The sequence below is a fragment of the Dipodomys merriami genome, unplaced genomic scaffold (assembly GCF_024711535.1).
Source record: "Dipodomys merriami isolate MVZ:Mamm:240054 unplaced genomic scaffold, mDipMer1.0.p SCAF_177, whole genome shotgun sequence".
Taxonomy (NCBI): Eukaryota; Metazoa; Chordata; class Mammalia; order Rodentia; family Heteromyidae; genus Dipodomys; species Dipodomys merriami.
This window is the reverse complement of record NW_027203126.1, coordinates 2,147,615-2,161,459: the sequence shown is the minus strand read 5'-3', so window position 1 is coordinate 2,161,459 and position 13,845 is coordinate 2,147,615. Positions and strand designations below refer to the sequence as shown.

At 51.5% G+C, this 13,845-nt stretch overlaps 1 protein-coding gene across 1 annotated transcript in view; it reads left to right on the top strand.

Moving 5' to 3' along the window:
- Window positions 1-11,973, top strand: part of Srrm4 (serine/arginine repetitive matrix 4) — a 100,544-nt gene extending 88,571 nt beyond the window's left edge. Inside the window, exons 9-13 of the mRNA XM_070026428.1 lie at window positions 337-641; window positions 4,846-5,037; window positions 8,542-8,652; window positions 9,341-9,475; window positions 11,576-11,973. Coding sequence (XP_069882529.1) covers window positions 337-641; window positions 4,846-5,037; window positions 8,542-8,652; window positions 9,341-9,475; window positions 11,576-11,849 — 1,017 coding nt within the window. The 3' untranslated portion in view covers window positions 11,850-11,973. The remainder of the gene's footprint in view (window positions 1-336; window positions 642-4,845; window positions 5,038-8,541; window positions 8,653-9,340; window positions 9,476-11,575) is intronic.
- Window positions 11,974-13,845: the final 1,872 nt, after the last annotated feature.

Sequence of the window (13,845 nt, the reverse complement as noted above, 5' to 3'; positions counted from 1 at the left end):
ATCTTCCAATTATCCTATTAGGGGGTTTAAAAAATATTATCTATCTCTCTATCTCCTATTTCTGTGGTATTCTTTCAGGAATTTGTGCTCTTCTTTTTTGTTTTTTTTGTTTTTGTTTTTTTAATTTGGCGTCTCTTCTTTCTTCTCCTCTCTCTCTCTCTCTCTCTCTCTCTCTCTCTCTCTCTCTCTCTCTCTCTCTCTCTCTCTCTCTCTTTCCCTCTCTTTCTCTTTCTCTCTGCTATCATTCCAGTGCCTCATGATGGCTAACATTCTTGGTTATTTAAACACAGCCGGCCCAGGGCTCAGCAGTTGTCCAATGGGTCTTTCTGCTTTCAGATCACTGGGTCTGAGTCTGCCGCGGACCCCTTTAGCAAGGCGACAGGCCGGCTTGCCACGTCCCGAGGACGCTCCCAGGAATATGACTCAGGCAATGATACCTCCTCGCCACCCTCCACCCAGGCCAGCTCCGCCAGGTCTCGGGGCCAGGAGAAAGGGAGCCCCCATGGGGGCCTGAGCAAGAGGGGAGATCTCAACAGTGGCCACACCTCTGATTCAGGGAACTCCTTCACCACCTCTTCACCCCAGAACAAGGGAGCCGTTTTGGAGAATCTCTCTCCCACCAGCCGGGGCAGAGAATCAAGGTTAGTGTGCCGGGGCTGTGGAGAGCAGGGAGGGAGGAATCCTGCTTGAATATCACCTTCGCACTCTCAGAAAAGACACACTGATTTCATTTTTTTTTTTAAATCCTGGAGTTGTAGCTCCGGGTCTAGCTGGATCCAGGGTCTCAAAAATATATCCATAGTCATTAATCTCTCCTATTATATCTGTCAGCTGTGCTCTTCCCCGCTCGGAGGGTCCCCCTTCTCCAGCAGACCCTCCCAGAGCATCAGGGAACAAACTATCAGAAAATATTCTATCTGTTTGGCCAGTCAGTAGAAGAAGAATGATCTCTTTCCCCAAAATATGGCAGCCCCAAACACCCAGGGCAGGTGTTTGCTGACGCTGCTTGGACCAGTTTGGATTATTTACTCACTCCTGCACCAATCACGGGGGCCCAGGGGATGCAGCAAACCTCCCACTAGAATGTGTCATAGGACCCCACTGAGACTAATAAAAGACAGCCTGGCCAGATTCCTCTGCAGCAGAAAGAATGGAGGCCTAGCGGGTAAAAGCAGCTATTGGCTCTACCCGTCATCTTGAGAGAAAGTCTCACATTAACTGCATTTGAAGTCACTCTCATTAAAATCATCACCATCATCATCGTCATCATCATCATCATCATCATCATCCACTACAATATTTACCCACATCAACTGAAAACGTATCCATACCAAGACCTGCACATGGATGTTCGTAGCAGGTTAGATTATCATTGGCAAAAGCTTAGAAGCAGCCAACCTATCCCTTCAGTGGGTAACTGAGTAAAAACAAACAAAACAAAACAACAACAACTATGATCCATTCAGACAATGGAATAAGATTCATTAGTAAAAGAAAGACCTAGCAAGCCATGGGAATGCACGGAGAGACCCTCAATACATATTACTAGGGCGAAAGATGCCAGTCTTAACTCGATGCCATGCTGGGGAAAAAGAAAACTATATGAAGAGAGGGAAGAAAAAAAATCAGTGTTTGGCAGGGATGAGGATGTGGGCCATAGGGGGTCTTTAAGGCCCTGAAATTATTCTGAATGCAGCAACCATGATAGAAATCCATCAGATTACATTACTCTAGGCCTTAGGAGCTGTAACACCAATGCAAACTAAGGACTCTGTGGGTTGACGTAAATTCTTCCATCTCAACCCATAGGTGGGTGGGGGGAGGGGGGTTGGGAATTCCCTATGCACTTATCACTCTATTCTTCTATAAGAATGACACTACTCTAAATAAAGCCTCATTCATTCACCTATACAGATAGACAGCTACCTACTGGTACAATTTTTAGGAAGAGGTATTTTATTTCATCTCGATACACCTAGTTCAGATGCAGTTTTCTGTTTTCCACCCCTGTTGTGTTGACTCCAGTCCCAATACTGCTGTTTCATGCTTTCCTACTATCTTGTCTTCCCTCCCCCAATAAAGTCACAGCAAAACGATAATCAGAGAGGAAACTGTAAGAAGAGCCACTGACACATACAGAGGGCCTGGTCGGCACGGTTTGTTCAGTTATTTAGTCCTTGGCTTGCTACCACAAACGGCAGCTTGTTGCTGAAGCCCTCAAGTGTGGGTGCTTTCCTCTGGGGTTTCCCATTGGTGAGACCCATGTATGGATGTGTGTTGGGGGGCGGAGTTTGACTGGTGCACTCTGCCTGCAAGCAGGGAGGTTTTCTTCTTGCTAGAGATAGGAGTCTGTCTTTGTTCAAAGAGGCCAAGATTTTCAATGTCCCGTGCCTTAGCAACTGAAACAGTGAATGATTGTAGCAAGGACAGAGCGACAGTTGTCCCCAGTGCATAGCCCGCTTCAGTCTTGAACAATCATGCCAGCAGCCATCTGTAGTCCTGGTTTTTCCACTTCAGGACATCCCCTCGTCTCAGCTTACACCCAAGCGTGGCTAGGGAGCCAGAACTAGTTCAGAATCAATGTCACTATGCCCACAAACAAGCAAGCCCAGATGGGAGAGGGAGAATGCGTGTCTGCAGATAGGCCCAAGTACTGATAAACAGGGAAAGCAGAGAAAAGCAATAGTCACAATGACAAATGGGGGGTGGAGGAGAATGTCTAGCTGGGTTCTGATGGCTCATGCTTGTCATCCTAGCTTCTCAGGAGGCTGAGAGCTGAAGGATCATGGTTCAAAGCTAGCCCTCGCAGAGAAGTGTGTGAGACTCTGATCTCCAATTAACCAGCAAAAATGCTGGGAGTGGAGATGTGGCTCAAGTGATAGAGTGCCAGCCTTGAACAAACAAGCCAAGTGAGAGAGGGAGGACTTGAGTTCCAGTACTGGTTCGCACACAAAAATAAAAATTAATAATAATAATGGCAGTTAGTATTCACTGAGCCCCAATGCGGTAGAATGTGCTTCCCCTGAATAACCTTCCTTCATTCCTCATCAGATGTTTATGAAAAAGGTTCAAGTATAACCTTTTTTGGAAACAGAAAAAAAATGGATGAGGAAACTGAGGCTCAGGGTGGTTGAAAAAAATGAGTTAATAAGTGATAGCATCAGCAGTCAAAGATGAAGCTGTCTCCTGAACCGAAGCGAAGTCCAGGAGGCATCTAGAGATTGCTGCCTGATTCATTTGATCTCCGTGCATGGTCAGATGAAAGCATGCAGAACGGATGATGGTGAAATCATTGTCGTCTCACTCCAGCCTCGGGCAGAGAGACAGGGGCTGAAGCTTTGAACTAAGGGAGTCACAGACACTGAAGACGGGGGAGCTGGAGAGGGGATAGACTCGTGGGCTTTAGAACTGGACAGAGCAGAGTTTGGGACTCTGGTTGGCCTCGGCAAGGAACTAGCCCTTCTAGGCCGTCTCTGCCACTGGAGCCTACTTGAAGGACCAGTTTCATCAGACGGACAGGAGGACTCAACAAAACAATGCTGAAGAGGTCCAAAGCATTCACTTATAGCGAGGTATTGATGACACAGGCAATATGGACCAAGTAAGGTGTGAGGATAATGTCCAGAAAGCCATGGGCCCTGTACCCCAGTACCTCAACAGGCAAGGCAAGAGGACACAGATACACTGAGATCATGTGACCCCTCTAGAGATGGCAAAGCCTGGAGAGTAGGCTTTAAGTTCTAGAGATTCCCCAGCCCAGTGTGGGGTGGAGGGGAATCCAGGAGAGTTTTCCAGAAAAGGGAGCGTCAAACGAAAACAGAATCGTGAAGATGCCAGGTGAGGAAGAGAGGAGAAGGTAGCAGAGGCTCCAGTGCTCAGAGGCCTGGTGAGCACCGAGAACGCAGGGATGGATGGTCCAGGAGGAATGAATAGCCTGTGAGTTAAAGTTGAAGCTGAGATGAGTGGCGTGCTGAGATTGGGCCCGTGAGCAGGGGCCTGGCCACCGTGAGCCCAGCAACCGCACGACTTGAACTTGAACTTGACTCTTGACCCAATTCCAGGTCTTGACAGAGATCCCAAAAGACATCGAATATGGCTCTAGACAGGATGACCTTGACTTTCGGGGGGGATTCTGACCAAGCGCTCCAAACACCCCTTTTTTTTGGGGGGGGGAAGAGATTCAACCCTTCCTTCTACAAAATGGACTCCACCAAAGATTCTCAAACTTCAACCAACCACAGGCCACCTTTTTTGATTTTTACTATGTCTGTGGCGTCATCTATTCACTGTAACGGACTCGCTGTTTCTAGAAGGAAATGTACGGTACTATCGGAAACAGAAAAAACATTAGGATCACTGATCTGATCTAGGAGACTCCCCATAAAACTACCTCTGATTAAAACACAGTGGATTGAATTGTGTTCTCCTTTATAGTTTCCTGCCCAAGTCTCCGAATCCGAAGCCTGCTCCCTCCTCCTATCTTTGGGAGGTCACAAAGTGTTACAGAGGTGTTAAACACACACTAGAGCACTCGGCTATGGATTTCTCATTAATGTAAGCGGGCACTCACAAAAGAGACCAGAAGGAGAATAAATCCCTTCCTGTGTGACTTAGGTTATTTCAAGTCAAGCCCACACTGACCTCGTGGAGTGCTGGTGGTGTGGTCCTGGGACCCGGGGACGCTATGAGTCATCCATCTCCTCTGAGGGCCCCTTCCCTTGGCAAGTCTTCGGATGTGGGGGGAGCTCTCCATCCCCTGGGTAAAGGTGAAGAGGAGAGTACCAGATGAAGATGTTCTTGGGGGTGGTGGCCTTTGGGTGATGGCCAGGGCTCTTCCTCCTGCAGGGGATTTCAGTCTCCATGCCTGGAATGCGCCAAGGTGAAGAAGTCCAGCACAGCCCGGAGTTCCCCGCTGAAGGAGTGCTCTCGTAGCCCTTCCTATGTCAGCACGCGATCCTCCAGCCACTCTTCCAGGTCGCCAGATCCCAGGGCCTCCCCCAGCTACACCCGGAGCCGATCCACCTCCTCGGAGAAAAGGTGAGTGTGGCTTCCCCCTTCACTCTGCTTCTCTCTGACAGTGAGTTACAGCAACCACACCTACCCACCCACCATCCACCCAGGGGAGAGAAGAGCCAGACTGACTTGAATCGAAATACTCATTCTATCCCTTACTAGCTGGTGGGCCTTGGGAAAGTCAGTTAACCTCACTGAGCTTAGACACAAGATACCAATAAGGACACACAGCCCACTGGTCCCCATGGGCAGCTCTCAGAAAGGTGCTGGAAAAACAATGAGTATTTGTTTCTTTGGGGCTGTTAGGATGAGGATAAGATATGGGTATCAATGAGCTTCTGCTGCATAAAAAATTACCTCTGAATTTAGCATCCTTAAAACAAAAACAGTGTTTGGTTAGTTCCCGATTCCCTGGCTGCCATCTGGGCTGGGCTCTGCGGGCCGGTCCTCCTGTGCCTACCATGCCTCTGCACGTGTCTGCGATCCGAGGGAGAGCTGGCTGGCGGAAGACTGCATTAAACCACTGCCCTCCCCTTCCCCCACACTGTTCATCTCTGTTCTAGGATATCTCTCATCCACCATTCACAGGCTGATGAGAGAGGAGACAGACAGACAGACAGAAGTAATGTACAGGTTCAGTCCTAGGCTAAGAAGTGACATGCTACCCTTCTACTACTATAAGCTATAGTATATAGTATATACATATAGTACATAAATACTATATATGTATATATAGTATATATGTAGTGTGTACTATATATTATATGGAATATTATATAGTATACTTATGTATATACTATATATACACTATAGAATATAGAGTATATGTCATATGTAATATATGCTATATTATATACTATTGTATACTAATGCTGTAGTATTAGTCACAAGACTAATCCAAGTGCAAGGATGCCCTTCTTTTTTGGGGGGGGAGTCTGGTCGTGGGGCCTGAATTCTGGGCCTGGGCGCTGTCCCTCAGCTCTTCAGCTCAAGGCTAGCGCTCTACCACTTGAGCCACAGTGCCACTTACGGCTATTTTCTTTTTGCTTATGTGGTGCTGAGGAATCGAACCCAGGGCCTCAGGCATGCAAGGCGAGTGCTCTACCACTGAGCCACCTTCCCAGCCTCGAGGATGCCCTTCTTAATGGAGGAGCTGCAAAGTCTCACTGCAGAGAGACTAGTCTTCGTGGCTCCTTTTCCATCCTACCCCCCTCCCCACACACACACACAATTCAGTAACCATTGGCAATCACCTAATTATCTCATGTAGAGTAACGCTGTTATAGCATATGTAGACACACGCCCTCAGGGATTGGTACACTCCATCCATCCTATCTAACCAAACCAGCCTTCTTCAGCAGATGAAAAATTCCCAACAGAAGGTTGACTATTCATCTCCTAAAACCATGTGATTAAAATGCACTTGCTCATTTAGTTGGTTACTTCAAGACCAATCTATTTTCAAAATGGAGGTAAGGCAGCTCTCCCTCTCCTTCCCTCCCTCCCTCCCTCCCACCCTCCTCCCTCCCTCCCCCCTCTCTCTCTCCCTTTCTCTCTCCCTCTCTCTTCCTCTCTCTCTCTCTCTCTCTCTCACACACACACACAAATATTTCACCTGATAGCATGATGTCAGTGAAAGAGTAGATTAGGCTGAAAGGAAAGGAAAACTGAGGAGAAAAATATAAATTCAGTCATTCAGTCAAAAAGAAGTTTAAATCCCCAAAGGCCTGTCCCACATTATATATAGTTGCTATGGAGATGGACCTCTGAGATCACTGGTGAACAAAGCAAAGAGAAAAATCATTCCATTAATTGTTATGATAGTAACCAAAAAAAAAAGGAGACAAGGGAGTTGGGCACCAACGGCTCACACCTGTAAATCCTAGCTACTTAGGAAGCTGAGCGCTAAAGAACATGGTTTAAAGCCAGTCGGAGCAGGAAAGTCTGTGAGACTATTTCTAATTAATCACAAAAAAAGTCAGAAGTGGAACGGTGCGCTTGAGTCCTAAGTTCAAGTCCTAGGACTGACATGCACGTGTGCATGCACAGGCACGAGTGTGTGCCCACATGCACATGCGCGCCCATGCACACACACACACACACACACACACAGGTAAGAATTGAAGGAGCAGCTTGGGAAAGCAGTTATTTCTGATTCTAAGGTCATGAAAAATGACTCCCATGGCTCCAGAGAAAAGGAGAATTATGTGGATGAAAAATGCCTGGAGTTATGCTTCCCAGTTGTCTGCAAGCATGGTTCTCTTTCTTATAATATTTCTCAATGCACAGCTGCCTCTTTTCCAGAGGCCACAGCTGGACCCATGTACAGGGCACTGGGATTAAATGAGCCCTTCCTTCACTCCTGCCCTGTGTAAAGGTGGGAGGCACTGGCAGAGATGGAAGATCACACATGGCATAGGGATTGATCATTTGTAAGTGGGTAACCCTCCCCCTCCCCCGGTCCACCGCAGTTTCATCCCATGATCCCAGAGGGTGCACTAAACCCCATCATGACTGCCATTTCCATCCTAGCCAATCGCCTGTCGTGCACTTTGCAGTTTGAGCAAAAGTAGCATGGACTTCCTTCTTCCTTTAATTTCACTGAGAGAAGGTTTGCTCAGAGCATTGATCTTAGCCACCTCAGCTTTGCTTTTAGCTGAAGAATGCACACCTTCCCATGCATAGGAAGGACGCTATAGCTTCTCTTTGGCAAATCTGAACTGCCAGCCCTGCTGTTTTCACCCTCAATGGGGGCAGCATTAGTGAAGGAGGGTGGGCACTTGCACACACACACACACACACACACACACGCCCTGAAGTGTGTGGATGGTTGGATGTGGATCTGGTCAAAACCATTCGCCTGGGGAGGAAACAGCAGGACAGCAAGAAATCTCACTTTGCTACTCAGAGTGACACACAACTTAAAACTTAGAAGGCTGTTTATTTCTGGAATGTTCCACTTCATGTATCCGTTCTCTGTGTCTCTGTTCCCCATCTACTGGAGGGAACTGATAATAGTACCTAGCCCTTAGGTGGTGCATGCATTGAGGATGAGATGAAATGCACAGGAAGCATTAGTCCAGTGTCTGGTACTTAATAAACTAGCCACAGTTAACATTCGCCACATGCTGGCTAATTAGCCCTTAGCAAATATGTCAACATGCTAAGTGATTTACCCTAATTTGCTCATTTGATTTACACAACCTTAGAGGGCAAGTACTATTATTACCCTCATGTTACAGATGAAAAAAATATAAAAATGAATGAATGAATGAATAAAAGAAGCCCAGAGACGTTAAGCTGCATATCCAAGATCACACAATAATAAACAGCCGAGACAGCAAGTGAATGAGTGAATCATAACTCCTTTTTGTTTGTGACCACGCAGGGGGACGGGGACACCGACCCCCGGCTCTGATTCCTGAGCGGGTCTCCACCCGGGCACCAGGTGAACAGACCCTTAGGTGTGAGGTGCGACCCTAGAGCACATGCTCAGCAGGTTCTTCAGGGTCTGCTCCCTCTTCCCAGGTCTTACTCCCGCTCTCCCAGCTATTCTTCCAAATCCGGCAAGAGGAGCCCGCCCAGCAGAAGTTCGCGGTCCCGACGTAGCCCCAGCTACTCCCGCTACAGCCCGGGCAGGTAAGGCGGGGATGCCCCGCCCCAGCAGGAATGGGCCTGCCCCTGGCTGGCCCCGCCCCTGGGAAGGCCCCGCCCCAGCAGGAACGGCCCCGCCCCCAGGACCGCCCCAAAGCCGGTAGGCCCCGCCCCCTGATTGGCCCCGCCCCCGAAGGAACAGCTCCGCCCCCAGGGCAGCCCTATGTGAGCAGGTAGGCCCCGCCCCCTGGATGGCTACGCCCCGGATGGCCCTTCCCCCACACACACCCCCTTTGGCTCAGTTCCCCTTCTCAGGCCCAGTCTCCCATACCCTGGGCACTGTACCTCCTTCCAGCGCTGCAGATGGGGATGAGGAGCCTTTTCTCCCCCGCTCTGCTCCATCAAAAACGGCAATAACGCCCAAATATTACCCTGGCGTCCCCACCCCAGACCATACCTACAGCCGCACCCCAGAACTCAAACCCCAGGCTCCAACCACCCCAGCCCCGTCCTTACCCACACCAGGACCCTGGTGACATTCGCCTCCTCACCCCCGGAAGGCCGCCCCCGTCCGTCCTCACACCACAGGGCCCAGCTGGAGCGCCCGCGGGTGCCCTCCCGGCCCTGGGGGGGCAGAGGGGCCGGGTGAGGAGGAGACGTGGACGCCCCACTCCCGCGTGCTCACCCCAGCGCAGCCCGGCTCCCCAGTAACCCCGCCCTCGCACCCCTTCAGGGAGCGGGACCCCAAATACAGCGAGAAGGACTCGCAGCCCCGGGAGCGCGAGCGCCGGCGGCGCCGATCCTACTCGCCCATGAGGAAGCGCCGGAGAGACTCCCCGAGCCACCTGGAGGCTCGGAGGATTACAAGGTGAGGCCAGGGGCCAGGGGACCGGCCTTCCCCCCCACCCCCCGTCCCAGCTGGGCCCTGGAGACTGGGGCAGCGCAGGGACACCCCTCCCGAACTCTGAGACTAAGTGGGCGGGGCCTGTCAGCGTGTGGGCGGGGCCTTGCGTGCGTGGGCGGGGCCTGGGGACGTGAGATTGGGGGCCTGGGAGCGTGTGGGCGGGGCCTATGCATGAATGGGCGGGGCCTAGGAACGTGAGAGGGGGGCCTGGGAGCATGTGGGTGGGGCCTAGGGGGCGTGAGGGGAGCGTGTGGGCGGGGCCTAGGAGCGTGAGGGGGACCTGGGAGCGTGTGGGTGGGGCCTAGGTATGGGTCAGGGAGCTGGTGTGTGTGAGTGGGGCATAGAAACATATGGATGCCTAAACGCATTAGCTCGCTGTGGACGGGGCCTAGGAGCATGTGGGGAGCGTGTGGGCGGAGCCTATGCGTCCATGGGCGGGGCCTAGGAACGTGAGGGGCTGGGAGCGTGTGGGCGGGGCCTATGCATGCATGGGCGGGGCCTAGGAACGTGAGAGGGGGGCCTGGGAGCGTGTGGGCGGGGCCTAGGTGTGGGTTGGGGAGCTGCGGTGTGTGAGTGGGGCGTAGAAGCATATGGATGCCTAAACGCATGAGCTCAGGTGTGGGTGGGGCCCAGGAGTGCACGGGCGGGGTCTGGAGTCTGTGGGTGGGGCCAAGGAGCCCGTGGGCGGGGCCAGTGTAGGGATGGGGGTGGAGTTGGAGGCTGGGACCCAGGAGGCAGACAGGCCAAGGGCCACTGGGCAGGGCGTCGGCCTGATGGTTGTCACGTTCAGCCTAGTCCTGCATGCTCAGAATGACAGGTTTTCATCGATCTACATGTGATGGATCGAAGAGCAGAGAAGGGAAAGCAGGATTGCTTGCTTAGGTGCGGCAGGGACTTAGAGGAAGACGATGGGGAGAGGGGAGAAAACGATTTGGCGTGGCATCTTGGCTGTGGGGACTCCGGAGCCGGCTTTCTCACGCATGAAATACTGGAAGGAAAAGTAAAATCCCAGGAGTAATCGTCAAGGTGAACTGGAAAGGGGCAGAGAGATGTAAATGCGCCTTTTTTTAATTGCTTGTCCTCACTTTTTGCTATATAACTTTTTATTATCTGTAAGTAGCACGAAAGGGTTTCCGTTCAACCTGTCAGTTTATGGGTACTGAACAATACATCTCCATCAATACCAACCTTGTCATCATTCTTCCCCATCTCTGCCAACCTCAAGCTACCTGGTTCCATTTTTACATACATACACTATTACAATTGTATTCACTCACCCTTCCTCTCTCCCTTCCTCTCAATGTAAATGCAAACTGCACTAAGGTTAAGACCTCAGAAAAGCTGTAGCAGAGAGGGCTGATGGTTTGAACAAAAACCATTTCTCAGGCTTTGAGAGCTGGGAGAAAGTCTTCGTGCTTTCCCCCCCCCCAAATTAGGCTGTCATGAATCAAGCCCCTTAACCCAGGGACCTCTAGGGCACTGTATACCATCCTTGGAGATGGAGTCACACACACCCCCACCCAAATACTTTAAGGAGCCATGCTTCTCTTCCATCCTACTTCTGCCTTTATTTTTCCCCTAGTGATTATGACGGCTGAGATGATTTTCTTCAAATGGTTATGCTCCTTACAAAGGCCCCCTGCATTTATTTGAAAAGAAACTTGATGCTCCATCCATAAATAAATAAATAACCAGCCCCTCTGCCTAGAAATAGAAACTAGAAGATACTGGAAATAGAAGGCTCTAGTAAAAGTAAAAATAGCAACCCCCAAACCCGCAATTAAAAGTTTAGATGGAGATTGTATTGCCAGCTGGAGGCTCTCTGAGCCCTGGGGGCTTCCTTTGTCAAAGAGAAAAACACGGAGGGAGGGAGGAAGGGGGGCTTAGATGACCGGTCAGTACTCAGCTGAGACTTTGTACTGGACTTGTCATTGTGTTGTTGTTTGCTTTGGGCTTGTTTTAACCCTTTAAGGGGCTGGGGCAGGCCAGGCAGAGGCTTCTCTGGGTTGAGGCTGGGAGGAGAGCAGCCCTGACCACAGCATCCTTCCTCTGTGGTCTCTGCAGTGCCCGGAAGCGCCCCATCCCTTACTACCGGCCCAGCCCCTCGTCGTCCAGCAGCCTCAGCAGCGCCTCCTCCTGGTACAGCAGCGGGAGCAGCCGCTCCGCCAGCCCCGGCTACTCCCGCAGCCGGAGTCCCAGCCGCAGCCGCAGCCGCAGCAGGACCAGGAGCAGCTCCAGCTCCCGCAGCCCCAGCCTGGGCTCCCGGAGCCGCAGCCGCAGCCGCAGCCGCAGCCGCAGCTACAGCTCAGCGGACAGCTATTCTAGCACAAGGCGCTAAAAGCAAGGGCCTTGCCTTGAACCAGCTGCCGGTGGGGACCCTTTATGCCCTGCCAGCCTTCCCTACTACCTGCCTGCCCGGCCTTCTCCCTGGTGACAGGACTCTGTCCTGCCTGCTTTTTCTGGGGAGGAGGAAACAGGAGTTCTGGGGTGGGGGGGAGGATAGAGGGATGGGAGGTCACCACCTAAGTCAAGATGTCAAGCTGCTTGGAGCCTTTATTTACTAGCACCATCGTGGGGCTCATGTCAGGCCTGGGCAGATAGAGACATTCTCTCTTGGCACGCATGCGTGCATACACACACACACACACACACACACACACACACACACACACATACACCTCATGGTTTCATGGGGAGCAATGGTTCTGTGACTGGAAAGTTTGGGCTTGGCCACGGATACGCAGGGATGAGAGCCACTCTCGGGACGTTTCCAGAAGGCCAAGGGGAATTCATTCCACCTGCCCTTCTTCTCCCTTCACTCAATCTCCCGGATTGTGTGTTTCACCTGATAGCAGGAAGAGATGAGATTGGAGACAGGAAGACAGTGGCAAGATAAAAGCCAGGCGCCGGTGGATGGCTCACACCTGTCATCCTAGCTACTCAGGAGGCTGAGATCTGAGAAGCGCAGTTCAAAGCCAGCCCCGGGTAAGAAAGTCTGTGAGACTCTTATCTCCAATGAACCACCGAAAGATGGGAAGTGGTGCTGTGGCTCAAAGTGGTAGAACGCTAGCCTTGAACAAAACAGCTCAGGGACAGCATCCAGGCCCTGAGTTCAAGTCCACAATCAACCAAAAAAAAAAGCGGGGGAAGGGAATGTTAGGAGTTAAAGGTCTTCCTCTGACAGACCAGACCAGAGCAGAGGAGGAGGAGGAGGAGGAGGAGGAGGAGGAGGAGGAGGAGGAGGAAGAAGAAGAAGAAGAAGAAGAAGAAGAAGAAGAAGAAGAAGAAGAAGAAGAAGAAGAAGAAGAAGAAGAAGAAGAAGAAGAAGAAGAAGTGGAGGAGGAGGAGGAGGAAGAAGAAGAAGAAGAAGATAGTGGCAGCAGCTTTTGACATAGGACTGGGATGGAGGAAGCGCTGGCGACGCGCAATGGTTTCTCTGGCTGCATGTGTGAACACGTAAGGATGAGGGTCTTCTATCCTGTGTCTCAGCGGGTTCTCCACACACGGTTGGTACAAAACCTTCTGGCTGTATACAGGAGCCCTGTAGCCCCACAGGAAAGAACACACAGTACAACAGCCAGAACGGCTTGAGCCACAGCCCCACATTTGCTTCCGTCCCACTAGCTGGCACCAGCGTAATTCCACGGGACCATCTGCTGGAAATTCCTCAGTGCCAGTGGCCAGTGGCCAGCCCCCAGCGCCAGTCAGTCTAGCCTTGCCCTCCAGTTGGCGCCCGCCCGCCCCTTCCCCACTGCCCAGGCTGCTGCACCCTGGATTCTACCCAGGGCAGCCTGGCACCCTTCCTTCACCCCACCCCCTCTTCAGCCTAAGCCACTCTCCTTACCTTTCAGGATTTGTTTGTTTCTCCAGAATGGGGGGCACAGTGGCTCAGTTGGGGGGGGCATAAAACTAGCCTCCCTCTAGCTTCTAAAGCTTTTTGTCCACTTGGGAAAAACCTACTTTTATTTCTTTTCATCCCTTCCCTCCCCACTCTGCCCAGCTTGGGGCATCAAGGGCAAGCCGCCCTCTGACATACAGACAACACCAGCTGCTTTATCTACCCACGGCCCCAGAGGCAGGCGGGCGAGGGAGAGAATCCTTAAAATAACTTGGGCATCCCCCCCCCCCACCTCCAGCTGCCTCGCTTTCCAGTGAGGCTGTTGGGTGTCGAGTCTGTGGTGAGACCAGGAGCATGGAGGGAGGAAAGATCACTGGAGGACTGAGGGATCAAAGATGGAACTTCACACACACACACACACACAAAATCACTCCTACCCCCAAGGAAAATATTTGGGAAAGTCTTCTCCTTAGAGATCAGCGCTCTTCCCCGGCCC